The sequence below is a fragment of the Amphiprion ocellaris genome, chromosome 3 (assembly GCF_022539595.1).
Source record: "Amphiprion ocellaris isolate individual 3 ecotype Okinawa chromosome 3, ASM2253959v1, whole genome shotgun sequence".
NCBI lineage: Eukaryota > Metazoa > Chordata > Actinopteri > Pomacentridae > Amphiprion > Amphiprion ocellaris.
In genome coordinates, this window is record NC_072768.1 from 15,226,595 (window position 1) to 15,248,496 (window position 21,902).

Sequence of the window (21,902 nt, forward strand, 5' to 3'; positions counted from 1 at the left end):
GGAGTAACGCAGTGGTTTAGTGAGAGGTAAAGAGAAGGGGATAAGAGAGGGGGAGAACGAGATTAAGGAAAAAGGCAGAGTGATAGACTGGCAGGGAAGAGGGAGGAGAGAAGAGCTGGATGAGAGAGGAGGGAGGCCGTCTTGTAGAGCGCATACAGCACGCGTGGAGCTGGTGTTAGAGCGAAAGAGAGACAGAGAGAGGAAGGGAGGGAGGGAGGGAGGGAGGGAGGGAGGGAGGGTGGGAGGAGAGAGGGAAACAGAGGGAGGGGGTGAGGTATTTAAACGCCGGAGCAGGACAGCACAAGCGAAGCTCTGAACTCCCCGAGAGTGGAGGTAGGACAGGGAGAGGAAGCAGAAGAACAGTTTTCCTGACGGCCAAGCCCACACACTCACACACGTAAATACTGCACATACAATCACTCTCACGCACGCACTTTTGGACTTTGGATTCATCCGTGGACTCCAAAACCCGCCCTCTGGAGCTCTACCTGTGCCGTCCTTGCTCCCACTCATCAGTCTCTTCACCCACCTCCGCTCCCTCAGCCACTCGCCTGGTGAGGGCAGATGGCCATGGCGCGGGCCTCTCTCGGGGGCGCTTTAGGCTATGCCCTGCTTGCCCTAGTCCTGGGGAGCAGCAGCGTGGATTTCGGGGTGCCCCCGGCGAGCTTCTACCCCCGTTTCAACCCCTTCTTCTTCCTGTGCACCCACCACGGGGAGCTTGAAGGAGCCGGGGTGGCAGAAGGTGGGGGAGAGGTGCTGCTCACCCTCCAAATTACAGGCAACCCTACCACCTACACCCCTGGACAGGAGTACCAAGGTGAGCACACCGTCTGTGATGTCCACTTTTTAGTTTTTTTGTTGCATGGAAAAGAGGATGAGATCTATTGTTTTAGCAGTTATGATTAGTATTGAATCACTTCAGAAATGAATGTTTGAACTGATCAGATTGTAGAATTCAAAATTCACTTGTGAATTTTGGATTATTTTTAAATAGTTTTCAGTATGTAAAAGAGTGCTTTTGATCAATACACATTCCTGAGTCTTGCAAAAATGCTATCTTGCACGATCTAAAATTTGCAGTTAGATATGAAACCAACTTCATGTGCAGGAATTAAGCACACTGTGTGTACAGTGAATTCATGCAGGTGTTTCGCTTCACACGTGAGGTACCGCTGTGGTGTGCGCATATGGGAGTGCGCGGTTTCTGTGGGGTGGCTGCTGTTGGAAACCAGCATTTATATAACTGTAATAAGTAGTGATGCTGAGTGGGACTCCTCTGATCCTGATGCTCCATGTGTAGGTGGCTTCTCCACAGGACTAACAGTGAGATCCCTCCAACTGAATGACAGTGAGAGAGCGTGAAAACTGCGAGTGCGAATGGACAAACAGAGCACAGAAAGAGATGCTCCGACTGATAGAAATACAGACTAAGAAATCAGTATGCCATGCTTAGAGTGGAAGAGGAAACATAAATATCCTCTTTCTCACACTGATGTGCTGACACCTGGTCCTGGAAAAAAAGATCCCTTCTGACCTCCCAAACTCCGCTTACTCACTCTCGCCACTCACTTAACACCGGGGACAGTGACCCAAACAGGCCACCGCTGACCGAATAAGGTCACATTCCCATGCAGCTATCCTCTTCACTAAGAGTTGGATGCATACACATTTTATTTTACTGATTATATCTTGCTTCCTATATATACATAATCTTTGTGTACGTTACCCGTCTCTTTTCCGAACCCTGTTGCTGCTATATTACACCTAATTTGATATGACAAACAGTGGATTTGTTACGCTCTTCTTGCGATGTTAACAACTGCGTTCCATTATCATGGCAAATAAACCTCTTCATTTCAAAAAGGATATGTGCAACAGAGTTTGTGTAATTGTATACAGTTAGAAAAGGACAAGAAAAGGCCAAGAAAACAGAACCGGAAAGGAGAGGAGTCTGGAAGAAGCCGTATTATTCTCTGTCTGAAAATAACAGCCCGGATCAGCCCTTCAGTCAAGCACCTTTTAACTGGGGCCGGGCTTGTAGGGAGAGCGGGTGGGGAGAGATTTGAATAACTAGCTGGTGGATGGGAGGGATATAGCGCACAGAGAGGTTTAGATAATTAGCATTAGAAATGTGGTGGACTAGGAGGAGGGAGAGATTTAAATAGGGCCACGGCTGGGATCGGATGGAGTAGGGGGAGATTTAAATGACGATGAGAGGATTGAGAAGATAAGATACAAGCAGCGGGGCTCGCACAGAAAAATGACAGGGTTCAAAGCTGCTCACTTTTTTCTCTGTCCCATGTTTTGGCACATGACAGCAGGTCGTTGGTAATTTCTAGGGTTTTGACTGAGTTTGCGTGGGGATGGAAGGAAAAATGGCAAGTAAAACGCTGCTGGCTGTGTGCTTAGTTGTGCAATCAGGAGCAATCCCAGTCTCTTTTCTCTTTTCTACCTCTCTCATCCTGTCATAGGTTGATGGTTACATCTACCCTTACATGGCCTTACTATTGTCATTGTCAGGCTCAGCTGACAGGAATTGAGTGGTCTCAGGGCTGCGTATACATGAATTGAACTGAGGGTGGACATTTATCTGAAAACAGAAAACGATAGAAAGGGAAAAACGGTAAATTACATGTTCTGGTGAGGTAATGGAACAAGCAAAGTGTTCATATAGTTGTTCTTTTGCACAAATGACCTTTTGTATTTCTGTATGCTTTTATTTTGATTAATCTCAATTGTTTTTTTTTCCCTCTCATGCTTTTTATGTGCTTTCTGAGCCTTAGTTTTGGATTACATTTGGCTTAATCTTCTAAAAGCAACGTGTGATATAACCACTGAAAGGGCTGCGTGTGGAAATGGGGGTGGAAAGCATTAGAGATTCTGGCCGTATGGTTGTTGAAGGGCTATAGAAAAGGAAACCGAAGAAAGGCCGTGAAGGAGAGATGTTGTTAGTGGAGAGAGGGAAAGTTCGCAAAAGGAAAGAGAGAGATGACCCTTTATAAAAAGAGACAGGAGGTGAGTGTCTCAAAGAACCACCTCAGCATTCGGTGCAGAGCAGGATTCTGTGTGGCCGTACAGTAATTGGGTTTCTGACTTGACCTCGCTGCCTCTTGCGTCTCTGTTGCTTTTGAGTGATAAGACCATGTGTGGGCAGTGTACTCTGTATGTGTGTATTGTACACAAGATTACTGTGTTTAGCTATCAGAATGAAATGACCAAGAGAGGTTGCGTTACTCTTTGTGAAATGTTTGAGAGGGTGGGTGTATTGGCAGGGTCATAGTGGACGGAATGGAAACAGAAATACTGTAGAGACATTCTGAACTGCTGGGAGACAAAAAGGGAAGAAATGAAAAGATTTGTGGAGATTTCTGTCCTCGCATTTAGACTCTGGGGTCAGGTCTTGTACCACAAAAATGGAAAGCCAAGTGTCACTCATGCACACGAACATACCGCCTTATCTTTCAGAGGAGAGACAGAAGCAAAAAGAAGTAAGGTCACACTGGGATTTGAGCCTGTCCTTTAAATAATCAAACGACCCATTTGAACCACTTCTGCTACACTCAGGAAGTGGCTTTTTATTTCAGTAATGTTGGAGTTTTTCTTCATTTTGTGTTTGACCTCTTTAAACACTGCTGTGGGAATGCGAGATGGTCTCCATACAGCAACCACATGTTTATTCGAAGCAACATCAGAATACAAAACCCAGAACCCTGTTTCTAAACACAGTTCATCTAAGGGTGATGTTTTACATTTGTGTTGTTTCTTGTATTCCTACTTTGGAAATCGTGTATGTTCATTTTCACAGATGAACAACAACCTTAAAAAGGGATGGTGATGCAGCAGTGGAAGAACAGGAAAAGGCCACCAAACAGATTGTTTTGCTATCAGAAAACATTGCCTTTCAAGTTAAGCACATAAGATTTAAATCATGAGTAGAGAGAACATCATTCTGCTGCGTTGTGCAATGGAAAAGCTTGGTGAGGACGTGGAATTGCAGCGTGGTGTCCTCAGAAAGTCAGCAGAGAATAACTAGAAAAATGGAGGTGTATGAACAGAAATGGGGCCAGTGAGATTGATTGAGTGCCTTTGTATGCCAAGGTATTTGTACCTTTTTTTCCATCCTAGTATGTAATAATGCATATGCACCTGTGATGAAAGCTACAATTATTACTCATTATTGAAAAGCAAACAATATTCAATGGGTTTTAGCAGCATGTCTCTGCCAGTGTACCACAATAGAAAAACAGTAGGAGGAATGGCAGTGCAAAGGAAAGTGACAGAGGGTAAAACATGAGTGCTGCTTGGAGAACTAGTTGACAGTACAATGCTAATCTGTCAGTGGTTTCTACAGCAGCCCCTGTTCCATGGACCTTTTCATGTACAAATGATTGAAGAGGCCAGAGAAACAATCAACATTTCAAGGAGATTTGGACATTGCCACTAAACGACATTCTTAATGGGAACTTGGAGATAAATTCATCCCCACGAAATACCATCAGCTCATCCCATGATAACCTATTAGATTAGACATTGTGAATTACTCCTGCAGCTCTCCTTCCAACCACCAGACACAACTCACTGTGCTTTGCAAAGTGAAAGAGGCCATTATCTATCTGCAAAGTTGATTATTTGTCATGGTTGGGGGAGTTTTTCTCTGTGTGTGTGCTGTTGACTGATGTCTGTAGAACAACAAACCAGTCATGTTGAAGTGAAGGTCACATACACCAGGCCCCAGTCAGGCTGTAGAGTAGCAGTTCTTATCGTCCACCAGCAAAACCACGGCAAGATGTCCTGGAAACACGAGGCCCGTCTTTAGTCTTCGAAAGCCGGCACCCTCTGACTTTAGATTGAATGCCAAAATGTCATCAATCTGCTGTGAGTCCAGCAGCTATTCGGATGTCATCATCGCCTTCTGCAACACTTAACCTCCGAGGGGACTGTTGAGTGTCTGCTTTCCGGCCTTTGACCACTTCTTGTCAGTGCCGCATTTTTTTTAGAGCACTCTTCCTGTGGAGATTAGATTTGCTCCATGTGCCTACAGTTTCCGCCTACCTTACATCTGTATTCAGCTCAACTGTGGCATTTTATATTTATCTATTTTAAAAAAAAAATTTAAAAAAACGGGAAAACTCTAAGTATTTCTTACGGTGCAGCAAGCATTGATCAGTGAACCATCAAAAGACTGTCCTAGTTTTCATCCAGACATTCAGTTTAGGGGAGCAGGGACACTGAAAATGTAGGCAAGACTGAGGAAAGAATTGAAGCGCTAGGAGCTAATGGTTTAATAGGGCTCTCTTGTGAGCAAAGGAAAAGCAACATTCGGACAACACTTGCACTTTCAAGTGGTCCAAACCCGTGCATTCATTAGCTCAGCAGCCCCTCAGCCTCTGCCTCCTGCTGCTTTGTCTGAATAGGTCACTTCACTGAGTAGAGAGAAGTGTGTCAAGTGTATTGCTGTTTGTATGGGCTTTCTGGGTGTGTTTGGGTGTTCTGTCTTTGTGGACACTGAATGATGAACCATTTAAAGACCATTGTATTCTCACAGATATGCCAGTTTCCTTTATGTCAAAGAGCAGATGGGTGAGAAATGAGAATGGATATTCATTGGGAATCTTCCCTTTGTCACACGTGCACGCCTGGCCATGTGCACAGCACTCAGCTCTTAGTGGGTGATCCATCATGACATAGAGACAGGTCAGATGTTCCGCTGCCTAAACACAAATGTCCTGATCAGCGGGCTATTACAATTCTTTGTGTCGATGTTACGACAGGATGAAATGAAATTTAGTCCTTTCCTCCTGTCATGTGCTAAATGGCTGTGTCAAGATGTTTTCACGGGGACTTACTCGAGCTATTATAACATACTGTACAAACCTCTGACAATGTAATGATGCTATAACAAACTTGCAGTGACAGACCCAGTTATCTGTCTCTGCCTTTGTTTTTTCTAATAAAGAGTCAATGAGTGGCAGCAGCTAGTATTTCAAGCCCCGAGTGTCGAGATGGCCCACATGCCACCTATATGGTACATTTCTGTTAAACTGATTTACTGCATTGGAGCACGAAGAATCTGCTTAGATAACAGTTAGATTGTTAGCCTTTGCCCGGCTGGTGCCAGAATGATGCCAGCATGGTGCCAGGTGTGGTAGAGAGAACTAAAAATGAAGGCAGTGAGTGGATCCCTGCCAGGCAGAGGTGTGCTCCTGTGCCAGCCTTATCTGGGCAAGCGGCAAGAAGCTGTTACATTTTTTATTTGCAATTTCCTCAACGGATTCATTTTCCAGCCAAAACAAGAAAGCTCCTAACAAGCAAATGTGAGTTGTGTTTTCAGTAAGTTTTGTGAGTGGGCAGACGAGTGGCTGTAAGTATTTTCAGGATGTTGGAGTGTGTGCTTGTCTGTTGGGGGTTTGCCTGATTTGGAGTGCCTCTCCGTTGATAATACAAGCTGCGGTGTGCAAAAGCGAGGCTCCAGCTGTCCTAGTGTGTCCTCGCTTGCTGTGTTTCCCTCGCGTCCCTTTCTGATGTGTGAAGGTTTACATTTTAGACAGCACAAACAACAACACATTTCACCCCTGGCACAAATTTGGCAACGTGTAAACCATTACAAATATGGTGTCATGGGTCTTTCCACGCTTGAAGCAGAAAGCATTTGATAGCATTCTTGTTGGTGGAGGTGTAACGGTACACAATGTTCAGGGCACCGTGTTTTTGGAGTCACACTTGGTACATTTTTGGTACGGCAGAGGAAACAAAAGAAAGGCATAAATGAACATGTTTGTCAATTATTTTAAAATATTAAAACATTCAAACATATTTAATCGATCATAACTTTTACTATAGCAAGTAAGTGACTCAAATGGCATGTTGTCAATGAGAAAAGACCGTTTACTCTCAAGTATAAAAGAAATAAGATTTATAAAAACCAATAAAGATATCTGCATCATATTTGTAATTAACCATTTAAGCCAGCAGTGCAATTTCAGTGTTAGAAATGCACACAATAAAGCTGCTCTTTCTCTTTTTGTCAGCACTGAGGAAACATCGTGTTTGAAGAAAGTTGATTCAATTTGCACAATAACAAGTGGACGCTTGGTGCCTGTATTCACTTTGAGCTCCACATTTTGCCCAGTCCAATGACCCATACAGCAGGAACAGAGAAGCTACAAGTTCCGGCTGCTGGAAGGCAGACTAAACGTGTAGTGTGAGTTCTGGGTGGAATTTGAAATCCACTCATGAAGTCCAAGAATGAGGTAGATAATATTAAATCTATAATATTCACAGAAACAGAACAACTAGGGATGTCCAGTAGTATTGGCCCACCAATATTGGCATAAAAATATAATATCGGTCAATATCATTATTGTTTTTTTTGCCTATCGTGAAAACCGATAAAATAATGCCTGGATTTCGCCGGCATTTTCCAGCGCACAAATGATGACATCATCAAACTATAGACTCATAGAGGGAAGAAGGGAGAGTGCGAACTCTTGTTTGAGACAATTAAAAAAAATAAATATGGCATTTTTTTCCGTAAGTTAAGATGAAGTAGTTTTCTTATTTTGCACAGACAGTGTTTACATTTGGAAAGCCTTGTTGCATTTGAGAATGCATCCAATGGGACATCACAATAAAATTAGGCATGATGTGTTTATTCCACGACAGGAGATATGTGATGTTACCTGAAATTAGTTAAATAGCCCCTCTATACCGGTATTGGTATCGGTTGATATCGGAATCGAAAATTGAGTTGGACAATATCCGCATATCGGTTATTGGCAAAAAAGCCAATATTGGACATCCCTAAGAGCAACCATGTTTAATTTGTGAGCCAATAATTTAAACAACTTCTTTCTGATAGTAGAAAGTTTAAGTGAACGAAGCCAAATGATGAAATCTCAGCCACACTGCTAGACAGGTAAAGCATTGAAGGAACTTCAGCGTCAGTATCTGAACTGTTGATTCATGGAGGGACTTTTACATGCAAACTTCAAGATATCAGTCAAAAAAATTATCAAATCTACATGAGTAATGTTTTAGCAGGACAATAATCCAAGGCAGCTCAGGTCTTGTTAAAAGAATATTTTTGTAGAAAATTAAAATCTAGTAGTCCCATAGATCACTCATGGTTCTACAAGAAGAAAACAAAAACCGCTTGTGGATGCTCCAGTGTGGATGAGCTGAAAGCCAGCAGTGAAACCACCATATGGTGTTTACGTACTTTATAGTCTTCATTTTGTGCAGTATATCTATTGTTTTATCATTTACACCCCAAATTTGACTTCTTTACGTTGAATATTTTTCCTGACAAGTGTACTTATTCCGTCTTTCTCTAAAATAATAAATCATGTAAATATTTTTTGGGGCCACTGTATGTATCAGTCTCTGCGGTAAACCACAGTGAGAAAGCGAACACCAGCTCAAAGAGCCCACACAACAAACCCTGAGGGTGTGAGGATGAATCTCAACCGCGCTGTATTTATTGCTTAAATTTTTCAATAGAAAACACAGGGGACACACCCTTCTACAGTCTATTTAAATAATTTTTTATTGCCACATTACAGTTTCTCCTGTTCCTCTGTCTCTTTGATGTTTACTTTCATCTTACAAACAGGTTGTAAATATAATTACAAAGTTTTATTTCCTTCTCACAAGGCTCAGATATCTGCAGAGCTCTGTTTGTCTATGCAAACTCATGCTAATGTCTTCATACCGATCGGCCTCATAACAATGGGCCAGTGTTCATTCTCCTCAAGGAGTGCCGAGTGACTCTAAGCCGGATTTTGAAAAGTGGTGGATCCTCGTGTTGTTCTCTTGGGGTGGTTTTCCAACCTACTCCTGATTGGCATGTCAGTTTTGCCGATGGCCTCTTCCTTCTAGAGAATGGAGCTCCTGTTGGAGGATTGTGTACCTCCTCCTCCTTCTTCTCCTCCTTTTGCTCTAGATCCTCCTTCTGGCAGTTTCATTGAGAGAACTGTAATCCCTGCTTGGGGGGCAGTGTGTCGTCTGTGCTGATAGCATTCAGAGGGACTTGTAGCGCTCCAATGGACCCACTACAGAGGAGGCGGCATGGAGCAACTGGCCGGGTGCTGGGCACACGGCGCGTGGCACAGGCGGATTAGCCCCAGCCCTATCCCCCCATTCAGCACCAGCCTCCTTCAAACAACCAGGCCCACTCTGCCCAGAAAGACACAGCAGGCTGGCAGGGGAAGATTACACATCCGCACACATGCAGACTCTCACATATTCCTCCCCTGAAAATACTTCATTCCCCTGTTGTTCCCTCATATCAAACCTCAGACCTCCAGTCCCCACAGGTTCATGTGTCATCGGTGAGCTCTGACTCAGGATTAGAGTTTCTCCCCAGTACACATCAGTACATCCGGCTTGCTTTTTTTTTTTTTTTTTTGGTTCTTCAGCAAGATGTCTGAAATGCAGGCTAGTCTTTCACATGCAGTCAGTTATATCTTTTCATTTTGGTGACAGTTACTGAGAAACAACAAATATCATTAAAAATAAGCTCTCATAGATGTACTTGTAGAAATGGAAAATAAGTGAACACCGAATGTACTTTTTCAGGTAAAAAAAAATCTCTTTCTACTAGTTGTGATCTGTGGAGCAGCATGTCTTACACCCCGGTGTATCAGGTGTTTGATTGTGTTTTGCTTGTCTGAAGGAGGCAACCCAAACGGAGACTCGATCGAGCTCTAGACTTAAGAATAAGTGAGAATTCACCTTCTGCCTCAGTGTACTCAAGGGAGAGTTGCTATACCTCATATATCAAGTCAACAGTATCTCTCTACTCTGCTATTCACTGTCTTTGGGCTCTCTTTTACTTTAAAATGAATGAGGTGGCAGGACCATGTGTCTTCATCAAACCTCAGTGTTTACAGCAGCCCCCATTTGAAAATGGCAGTCACGTTTACTTATTACATCCTTTTTTTGTATCACTCATGGAACTGCAAGAATATAATGTTTGGGATAAGTAGCGAGCAAGTTATAATATCAGGATTGATTAGGAAAATACCTGCATACTCAGCTTTCCATTAAGTGCCATTAATGACAGATGAAGGTGCTTGGGAGTTGCAGGTGGAAGCAGACATTATCCAAAACTACCAAAATGTAATGAAGAAACCCTAAAACTAGTGTAAGTTTGTCCAAATGTAGGGGAACTTATGGCCAGTTGTAGATGCAGATAATTAAAGAAGGACTGAAATTTAGATAAGTGGACCACTGCAACACACATGTACAACCTGCAGTGATCACAATCAATACAGACTTGTGGTTCTACACAGTCATCTTAGTACAGCCCACTCAGTTGAAAGGTATACATCAGTGTCTCAACACCTTTGCTTATGTGCTCTTACCACTATATCTGACAGCGGAGGATACAGTGATGGAGTAACTGAGTGATCCCTGCTATGGAGTGAAAGCAGAGGTCTGAGGTAGAGGTTAACACAGAAGCTGGGTGGGGATGAGAAAGGGGAGATGGAGGGAGCGTGACAGCGTTAATTACAGAAATGAGTGCATTCTTACCAAGCTGTGCTGTTGTGATTAAGACTGGATGTCAAGGGAAGTGCTCCCCATTGATCCACTGCCAGGAGAGACCATCTAGTTTTTCATTACAGCAACCAGCTTGTTAATTAGAAATCAATCTTTCCCCTGTGCTCTATGTAGCCCCGCTCCCCACCACTGTGCCACTCTCCCTCCACCAAACATTCATACCCAAAAGCTACAGAGGCACATCAGACTTTGACTGATCTCAGTACTTTTTCACTTAGCTGGCCATAATCTGTAACTTTCACGCCAAGAAAGAGCAGGGAGCGGAGAGCAAAATAGTGAGGCACTTCCTTTCCAGCTCCCAGGACGTCTTTGAGTTCTTCAAAGAATTGGCCAGACTGAATTCTAATGTACTTGCTGAATAACAGTTGTAATGTTGTCTTTTATATTATTCAGAATTAGCAAGAGACCTGCAGGTATTTTCTCTGGAAAACTAAATGAGACCAAATGGTCTGCAAGATCCATTAATAATACTCATTTTACATTAGGTGAATTGTTTTTGATCCATAACAAATCTTTTGGATAAGTCAATGTCTTGGTGCCTCAAAGGATTATGAAATAAGTCTTGTTCTGAATGAAAGAAGTGTACTTGGAAAAAAAAAAACAATAAAAACCTTCATGTTTTACATTATACCTAATTTTGTTTTAAGATGGCTCACATTTTTGCTAACTATAAACAGGTGTTGTAATGTTAAAAATGACTGTGTAAGCATAAAGCAGTAGGAAAGGAGGGGTGGATTCTGACAAGTACTGACAGTGCAGGGATGTAAAGTGAACATCAATGTACAGTGACAGTTCTATTGTTCATATTAGTGCTATTATATTTGTGATAGCGGGAGCATGCATATGGTTGACAAATAAAAGGGAAAACCAACAGAAGTGTCTTAGTAAGATGTTGGGCCTCCGCCAGAACAGCTTTAATGTACCATTGATTCTCCAAATCTCTGGAATATTTCTGGAGCGATATAGCATATTTCTTCCAAAAGATGTTCATTCATTGGTTGTTTTGATGTTTGTGGAGAACACAGTCTAACATTTGGGTTCACAATTTCCTATAAGTGTTCAATTGGTTTGAAATCTGGTGGCTAGGGCATATGATTTACATCATTTTATTGTAACACCATTCAGTACCCCCTCATGCCTTATAGATGTAGGTATTGTCATCGTGGAAGAGACCATCCAATCAGGATAGACAAGTGGAACCAAACCAGGCCAGCAAAATGATCCACACAGCATAACAGAGCCAACGGATCCCCTCACTGTAGTGATCAAAGGTTCAGGTTTTTCCTTTAATTTGTCCCCCCTCTGTAGTTGGGACTGCTGCCAGTCTGGAATACAGGAGGAAACTTGAGCCTGCATATGTGAGTGTGCTACTGTGTGTACACATGTATGCATGTACACGCAGTAGTACATGCTAAAAGGCAGCTGTCTGGTTTTCCATAAAGTGTCCAGATGTTCCTGGGCAGCAGGCATTGAAACTAGGTTAGTGTATTACAGGCATTACAGGTACATGGACTCATTGTGGATTATTTTTGTTTGTTGGACAGATTGAAAACACAAAAATACTCTTTTTTTTTCTCTCCAGACTGGCTGTAATAAAATGAACCCACTGAAATATTTGTGTCACTTTTTGTAAAGTGTGGTCTTCAAGAGGCATAACTGTGTTGTAGAAAAGCTCACAGAATTGTTTAAAACCATATTTACTGTACGTAAGAAAAGCTGACCTCTTTTTGGGACATGCATAACAGCTATTGTGTTGCAGTCCAACATAAAGTAAGCTCCATGTATTTTACTGTTCACGCAGCTCGAACGGTTCAAAAGTCCAGGTTGAATCTCTGATAAAAACTGCAGTTTGAAGTGTCAGCCCATGAGGATGACTAAGAGGAGGGCAGGTGCACCTGGTGCTAACTTACTTATTCTCTTTCATCTCGTAAGCCTTAGTGAGTCGGGAATATGCAATGTCGAAAATACAAGGATGGAAATTCAGCAAAAGACCAAACAGAAGGATTGTTTTTTGAAAGTATTGTATTTTTGATGTGCAATAGGAAAATATTCACTTTTGGGGCTATTTCATCTCAGTTGGAATATTTTCAAAAGAAACAATGTGTATCATTTAAATAAAACATGACCAAGTGGCTTCAAGACATTGACATTTATTAAATTTGGTCTCTTCTTGAAAGTGGGGAGAGGTCTATGTTGTGTGTTACCAACAGCTCATCTCTCAGCTAAAACAATGGTGGACTATTCTCTCTCTTGTTTGACTCGTGCAGGTGGGCAGAGTATACAGCAGTATTCTGTATACTGCTTGTTTTCTGTGGTTTTGACCACTTGGTTGTCAATATATACCATAGTACTGTATAATGGCATGTTTTTTTCCAGGATAGTGGTTAAAAAGGTACACTTGATAAGGAAGGCCCCTTATGAGACTTAAAGTGCATCTACGGTACACTAAGGAAAAGCATTAAAGCAATGTATTTCTGCTGTTTTGATTTGTAATGGACTTATTGTAGTGATGACATTTGAGATACTGGTTTCTTGAGTGCAGCATCTACATGTCAAAGAGTGAAAAATAACCCTCCTTGTTCTGCCTTGGATCTGTCACATGGCCTCCTTTATTGAAGTATTATTATGCACACTGGACAGAGATGATTTGGTGCTCACTCTCCTAACAGATATTGGATATGCTGGCCTGTGGGACACATTTTCAAATATATCTGTGCAGACTTTGGGTGCATTAAATTCTTAGCAACTTTTCCACTGTGGTACAGATTTCTAGTGGTCATGTTAGGGCTCGCATTGACCAATTGAAATGTGTGTTGCCAGAGGTTTGTTGTGTATCTAGTTTGTAGTTGTGTTATAATGAGAAAGCATATTGATCTCTGCTTACTGTATTAAAAACTATTTTGTACAAGTGAGAATGGTCGTGATGTGAGGATTGGTGTGGTTGGTAGAAGAACACTTCAATCATTGATTAATTGACATAAGTGTGTTTCATCAGGCACTGACGTCATATCTGTAGTTGACAGTGTGACCATCATTACCTCTGTCCTGTTTGCTCTTTAGGCAGCTCCCAGTAGAGCAGGTGAGATGGAAAGGAAGTTATGCAACAGTTTAGTGTGTGTCCAGTGTCTGCATTTTGTGTGTACTTTCAATACAAGCTTACTGGTTGGCTCTGTTTGTTTGTCTAATGTATGTTACTTAGCAAGATGACCATGTGATGAGGTGTCGGGATGGATGTGTTTAGTGTCATTGAGCTTGCCATAGATGTTTTTCTCCTCTGTGACTGTGTTGTGCCTCTCTGTCCTATGCAAGGAGTTGTGGTTTGGGTTTTACCCAGCTTTTGAGGCAGAGTGTTTTCTTACATTCCTTGGACTTTCTCTCAGGAATGCTTACACGGTGGCAGCTTTCCTGTGTGACTTGCGTTTAGGTACATTCAGATTGTTTATATATTCTGTTTAATGATTCTCATGTTGAACACCTTAGCTTTTGATTGCGTGCTAGCGTGTTCATTATGGCTTTGATAAGTGAAGGAAGATGCTTTGCTTGTCGGGACTGGATGGCTGAAGCCTTTTCTCTGTCTGCAGAACACATGGTGTTGATCAGAAGGACAGCTCACTCCAGTCCTGGCAGTCACCAAGCGACAGAGGGAAAGAATCATGGTGTTCCTGAACCCTGTTACAATATAACCCTTTACAGAAACCACCATTTCAACATGTTATGAGGAACAATGCTCCCTTCATGATTAATGTTTGTAAATCTAATGCTTTTAAGATGCTTTTAATTAGTAATTATGCAGGATTGGGTTGCGTGCTCCTTAAAGTCTCAGGCTATTCATATTAGGTTGTTTTTTGCTCTTACAACTATAATTCTTTCTTTTCTCCTCTCATCGAGACTGATGAGTATGAAGAACTGTAGCAAAACTGATTCAGAGTCTTTCATAGGAAGAGATCGGTACTGAGACAGGACCTGTATGCAGTTTGAGGCCTCTGTCCAATGAAACAATGAATAATGTTAAAAGCCCAGAGAGATGATTTGCTGTCAAAGCTAATCTTAGGTAAAGACAATCGCCTTTGAGATCTCATAGCGTCATGTGCTTGACTTCAGAAACTACGAATAAAAGTTCTGTCATGACTGATTTTACTTTGCTGATTAGTTGACATGCCTTCCCAGCAGGGCTGTATATTCCTTGTAAGTCCAATATAAGCTTTTTTAGTATTAGGGATGAAAAGTATATATAATACATTGTGTGCAGAATAATATGACTTGCAGATTACTTGCAGATGGTGAAAGCGATATTTCCTAAAATCCAAACAAAATGAAAGAAGACATCCCTGGAGCTTAAAAACTTATGTTATAGTCGGGAAACTTTGGATTATTAGAAACATATTTACTGAGGATCCTTTTTGTGTAGAATAACTTACACACCTGTTCTTGCTCGTGCTTAAGCATTGAACATTGTATGCATCGTATGTGAACAGCACAATGAAGTGTGATTGTGAGGCAGATTATGTGTGAGGAACAGGATGCTTGTGACAGAAATGCCTCTTCGCTCCTGTTTTTCTCCACGGCTGTTGCAGGGGTGAAGCCAAGTTAGGCCAGCAGTAAAGCTTCAGCTCCCCTCTTTAGTAAACACGTCAAACCTCAACAGAGCAAAACTGGATCGAGAACAAAAAACAGCCGTAATTTATGGTAGTGATCATGAAAGGACCTGCAAACTACTCCCAAGAGATAGACTGCTTTCATCCAGCCTTTTGCAAGAAAACGTTGTAGATGTTGTAGATAAGCAGACCTGTAGAAGCTCAGTGGCTGATAGGTTGTCTGTGATCTAGAGCTTCACAGCAGCAGATGGCAGTGCCAGCAGGCCAGGATGGTGCCAGAAGGTTACGCAATGGAATGATGCCTCTCAGACCTGACTTGAACACCACATGACACATGTATGTGTAGAAACACACTTCCCACACAGTCTTCTTAAACTGCAGAGGGACGTTCAGACATCCATAATTTTGATAGTTTGTATAGTCTTGAACTTGTTGCCAGTGTAAAGGACCAATCTTTCCTTCCTTCCTTCCTTATCATTGGAAATAGCGGCCTATCCTTCACAGTGTCATGGTCAGGTGACTGACAGTTTGAACCATTTCAGGAAGCTCAGAGTGAAGTGGCACCCCAACACTGGCACGGCGATGGAAACAGATGGAACTATAGCTTCCCCATGGTCTGGTCTCCATTTCCTGGTCCTCTCTGGGGCACGTGTGTGTCTGCCAGTGGGATACGGGTCAGATGGTCGGCTATCTTTATCCAGATCCTTGCCAGGAAAACCTCCATCCATTTGGAAACAAAAAGGGCATCCTCCTGGTTCACTTGGAAAAAACACGGGGATTTCATTGATAATATATTCTGTTACACCATCACTGCTGTCATGTCGTTCACAAATTACTTCTGCCATTTTACTACCTCATATTTCCAGTCTATGGTATAACTCAGTGCTGCAAAAACAAATTTTGTCAAAACCCCCTTCTATATCCATGTCTTTCCAGTTGTAGGTATGTTCTAAATGTTTTTCTGAGACTTGTGTAAGTAAAGTAAAGGTAATGAATGTGGGTGTGGTGATGACTGGTGGGTGTGTTTGTCCATGAAGAGCAGAAAGGAGCTGTTCAGGCCATGCCAACCACAGAGCCACTTCAATGCAAACGGACCAGTCTGCAATGTAAATCAGGTCTTCTCTCAGGGCTCCGAGACTTCCTGTCCAGCTCTGGTCTAATCCCTTACCTTGCTTTTCTTTTTTTCTAAGAATGAGCTCATACTGCCAAACATTGCCAACCACAGTACCTACCAAGCTTTGCAACACCATAAGGAGGCATTACCATTGCTTTTAGGATGCCACTGGGCCCTATTTTTCTAAACCCTGTTATGATTGCTGACCCAGCATACAGTGAGTCTTTCACATTAGTTTAGAATTTTCACTATGAGCATTTGGTCTGTTTTTTTTTCGTTTGTTTTTTACTACTTAACAGACCTGTGTTTTTCCTCAAGGAATTGGCCAAAACCATATATCATTCATGGCTGCTCCCTCACTGTTTGTACTATAAATAAAGAGAAAAAAACAACCAGGAAAACAGGTTTTCTGCCTACTACAGGTGCATTCATTTCTAAAGGCAATAGCACACCTCTTTGGGACTCGTGTAAAATCGTACTCTAGTATGTTATAAAATTTTAAACACATTCACCGTCTTCCTCCAGGACCTTGTTATTCCCATGTCAATGATGCTTTTACAGCATTCAGATAAGGCAATGCACTCAGGTGATAACAAGTGATAATGCAGTCCTGTTGTTCTTGATTGCCAGGTGACTACAAGAAGTCAGGGGGAATCCTAACCGAAATATTAACGTACAAATTCAAACCAAAAAGCTGCTAAGACAGAACGAAGTAATATACTGAAGGCAAATATGATTTTTGACTTACTTGCAAATATTTGTGAGCTTATTTTGGGGGCATATATTTTCACGAAGGATTCGTTTTCCTTTCCCAATTAGTCATCACTATGTGTTTTCTGTGTGTCTGCTGTGTGTGTGTGTGGGAGACTTGTCAGCAAAGCCAGTATTGTGTTTGTGAATGTGTATTTTGTTGTGCTGTGTGGTGTGCTGATACTTTGTGCCCTAACATTACTCCTGGTGGATCCAGAGAAGTGAAGAAAGCCCCAGGCCCATCAATAGTTGAGTAGTAGCACGGTTGTGTGTGTCTATAATGAGGCATACCACATCACATCATCAATATTACATGCCGGCTTAGGGCCAAGAGATGTGCTCTGTAGTGTGTTCAAGTACAAAATATGAGCGTCTGTACGTGCGTATGAGCACTATGCATACAGTGTAATGAGGGTTTTTCCGAGACAGTTACGAGCACTTGCAGGCTTGACACTCGGACCGACCGCTCGCCTCTTGAAACTTGAACATCTGCTGATATCTTCTTTTTGAATATTTGTTCATTTTGTCTGTTGGAACCTGGACCCAATCAGTTACTTTTCTCACCATCTTCCTAAAAACACTGACAATCACACGCTCAGATTATTATCCTAGACCAGAAGCACATGAAAGTAAGTAGAAACCAGCACACCTACTGTACAACAACAGCGTGTGATTTTAAAACATTTAACAGAAGAAAATGTTGGTAGGATTTGCCCATTTTATGCCATTACGATTCCCAGGTGAATGAAAACACAGCTTCATAGACATCAAACGTATCACACAAACTGAAGCACTCAAATAGCGATTCTAATCCAATACACTTTATGTCACGTTCAGTCAATATCTCCTTAGTCTCCTCTAAATATCAGCAATCATCCTACAGAATTGCAGACTCCCCCTTTAAGCCCTCACTTTAAACCAGCCCATCCCACAGTACTAACCTCACGATCAAAATTGACACAGAAAATGTAGAAAGGATGACAAAAAATATTTTTTGTGCATCTGTTGTTTCACTCATTCAGAGATTTATTCTTGAAGCAGGAAAAACCTAAAATTCACTCCAGATGTTTGCATGAGCCTGACACCTGGTCTGTTTACACATGAACAAATCACACACAACTGCACACAGCGCTCACAAACACAGAGGCTGCTAATGTGTTGAATGAGGCTGTTGGTAATAAATTTCACCCCCATTCCCGCCTCATGGCTTCTCATCGCCCTCGGCCAAGTGAACAGTGCTCAGAAATGAAGTATGGACAAGAATGTTAAAGGCTACCATCAAAGGCCTTCCTTTAGATCTGTGTATGTGTGTGTGAGTGTGAACTACCCCCACAGGTGATTGGATCTGATCTTATCTCATCTGATTGGCTCATCTATCTGATGCGTTCCACAGGCGAGTGAGAGTGGGGTGTTAGAGGCCTGTCTAAATAATTTAGATCTTGGATTTGTATTGATCAGGTAGTGCTGCTCTCTATGGGCCACTCTGCTACCCAGTCTCTCCATCGCTTTTCGCCCCCGTTCTTGTTTCTTTTTCGATTGTAACCTTGTGCCCCTAGCTTTGCCTCCCCTCCACTCTTTCTCCTGCCAGCCTCTACATCAAACAGAGTGCAGGTACGCTGCTGTGAGGGAACAGAAAATTCATGAGAAGGGAGTAGATGGGGAAAATGCAGGAGAGAGCTTTTTTTTTTTTTTTTACAGTGATACTTCAAATAAGAGTGAAACTGGAAGAAAGGTGTTAGCAGCGGCTAAAGAGAGAAATGGCATGGTGGCGGCAGAAAAAACATCTTTTTTGCGTGTAATTGTGTTGTGAGTATTAAAGCGTCTGTGGCGAGTAATGGAGTGTGTGTAACCTCGGTGATGCAGGTCCATGGAAGCGCAGAAATGAGCGTTTTGTGTGTACTGAGGCTTGTGAAGCACCGTCCAACTTGCATTAAACTCAGTCCATTACTCCATTAAATACTGCATCATGCCATGGCCTTGGATCGATACAACATAATGTAAACACTGATAACATATCTCACCACACTGCGGAATGGATTGGTTGAATAGATAATGTATTCTAGGGAACAGAAATAGCACAAATGGGGAGCGCATGCATGCATAGTATGAAGACGGTAATTGCTTGTTTGAATGAGAAGGCCTTTTCCCTGCATTCTGTGGATATTGCAGTGTTAGAGGTGCACTGAGCAACATGGGTTGAATATGATAATGCTCCTGTTGCCAAGCAAAATATCTGTCTTTCTCACAATACAGCTTGTTGTACACGCTGTACATGCTGATAGTAGTTAGCAGAAAAAGACATCACTTGTTGCTCACACAGTGTTATTCGAGCCATTCTTACTATTCTTTTTTTGCGCATAATCAAGATTTCATATGAATTATTTTGCAAACAGCTCTCCCTTTTGATTGGTTAATATTAAGAATAGACTGAGCGTCTTTCATTGTTGAGATCAGACTTTATATTACTATTTGACCAATGTCCACATACATCTGTTTTAGATATAGAATACAGAAATACTGTAGTTGATCTATGCATATTTTGATTAACTGACTGTTAATTGATTGATTACTTTTCATAGTTTAATTGATTCAGTTGATAAAAAATATATTCACCGATGATACTGAAGACAATGGATGTGCAGTATCACAATTATAAAACAAATTGTTGATAGTAGCCTCGTGGGCTGCACAAATCGTACATCAAGCACTCTGCTCTGCCATCCAAAAAGAAGAACGTTGCAGCTTGGCTCTGCTGACTGTGGTAGTCATGTTAATAAACACAGCAGCCTGAAGTTGTGAAAAATCCTCAGCGTTGTTTGGCTGGTTTAGCTAGCTCTCTGAGGCTCATGCCAATGTTAAACTAGCAGGTTGAACAGCAGCAACAGCAGCTGCAGGGTTAATGCAGGCCAGGAGCTGAGAGTCAAACGGCAGTGGTAGAAACTGTAGCTGCTAACACCGCTAACGTTCTGGAGCAGGGGGACTGATTACACATGCTTTCAGCAATATTAAAACAAACGTGACGAGCTGTAGCTGTGACACTCGCCTGCTTTGAGTATAAATATATTTTAGTGGTGGCAGTAAACACTGAAAGATTTCCTGGACTGAAGAAGTTAGTGCAACAGTCTCTGCGGACATCTGTTCCAGCAGAGCAGATGTTTCCAGCAGCTGGACTCATGTTAACTACAGTGAACAAGTCACTTTATCATTTAGATCAGGTAGTTCTGTATAAAACTATTATGAGTCGAGTGTGCTATGAGGAGACTGGAGCAATCCAGGTTTTACATTTATTCAATAACATTACTGGCTTTTAACTGTTAAAGACTGCAGCTCTTTTGACAAAGAAAAAATGGGACAGACTTTGTTTTGTGTCCAACACATTGAGTTTGATCTAATTTATATCCTCATATGAAGTATGGGAGTTGTGTTGCTGTTTTCTGTGTCATTTTATTTAGATTTTGTCCTATTATTATAGCATAGTAAATGAAGTGTTCTTTAATGTATAGTTACAATAGGCTGTTGTTTATTTTGTCTGTTCTTCAAGTTCTAAATCTAGTCGTTTCTGATATTTTAGTCAGCGTTTTTCCAAAATGTTTTTTTTAGTTAGAACAAAAGCACTCTGTTTCATTAATTATATTGATCAACCAATTATTGCTTGTTGTCATGGCTGTATATACATATATAAATGTATATGTATATACATTTATATATGTGTAGCTGGATTTTTGCGTTAATGTTAAAGGAGGAAATGTCTGGATACAATAATGAGTGTTGTGGGATGAATTATTGAGGCTTTGATATGGAGGAGCGACAGGGAGGGAAGATATGGGCTGAACTGAGCTCTTAAGACAGGGTGTAACACATTCAGCATACACAGACACATGGAGAACACACACACACACACACACACACACACACACACGCGCCTTGTGTGAGGACATGTTAATGGAGTCACCCAGTCAGACAGGCAGGCAGACGGGGCCACACAAGAGTCTGCTCTACCCAGATTCCCACAATGAAACACACCAAGCCCTGAAGAATGAACGCCCCGAGACCAAACTGACATGTTGCTATTCTTCCTAAAACACAGCAACGCTGTGGGTGTCTCCTCCTTTTCCCTTTCAGTTTTCCCCCATAAGCAGGGGGATTCCAGGGTCAGGAAATAACAATGCCTCCATCTCTCTCCTCTGCAAAGGATTTTATTCCTCAGTGTATAAAACAGTTTTTTTAGGAGTGTGTTCTCCTTTGAGCCACAGACTGTTCCCCTGTACTCTGATCTGTCTGGCTGGAAGCAGTCCAGTGGCTGAGCTCTCTTCCTCCAGTGATGCAGCCAACTCTGTGGTCCCGTTACTCAGGGCAGTTGTTTACTGGGTGGATCAATAGTTAACTTGCTCCTGGATACACTAAACTGTAGATATGTTCAGCAGGATAATAGACCTCTGGCAGTTTTCGGATCTGCTGCTGTTTGTTGTGACCTGTGATGAATAAAGGCTTAGAAGGGCTATCAGGGTTACAGCCAATTAGCTCATCGCTCTCCTCTAATATGGTTGTCAATAGGGACAGGCTTAGCTTTAAGTACTGTGATTTGTTCAGGATGAGGTAGATTACATTCTGTTGCCTGTGAGAGAGTCACTGAGGTGATGAGGGGGAAGATGATACTGTACTGTTTTCAGTTTTAGAAGTGACTAAAACCCCCATTGAGCATGTGCTTTAATTGTGTGTTTGTGGCAGCGTGTGTGTATGTGGCACATTGTAGATTTTGCTTTCACACCTTCCTGAACACTTGTGCTTTTTTCTCTGCTAAGGAGGGTGTTTGGTCTCATTGGCATCCCAGTTAATGGCCACTTTGTTTCTATTTGTTAACACCTGAGCTCTGTGCTCATTGT

General features: G+C 42.0%; 1 protein-coding gene across 6 annotated transcripts in view; it reads left to right on the forward strand.

Moving 5' to 3' along the window:
- The first annotated feature begins 271 nt into the window (after positions 1 to 271).
- The window catches only part of reln (reelin), a 97,202-nt gene continuing 75,571 nt past the window's right edge, over positions 272 to 21,902 (forward strand). For 4 of the 6 annotated variants that reach the window (XM_023277919.3, XM_055008760.1, XM_055008757.1 and 1 more), the window contains exon 1: positions 272 to 817. In XM_023277919.3, the coding sequence (XP_023133687.2) occupies positions 565 to 817 (253 nt within the window). In that variant the 5' untranslated portion in view covers positions 272 to 564. The remainder of the gene's footprint in view (positions 818 to 21,902) is intronic. The other 2 variants (XM_023277920.3, XM_023277921.3) reach the window with 1 other exon arrangement.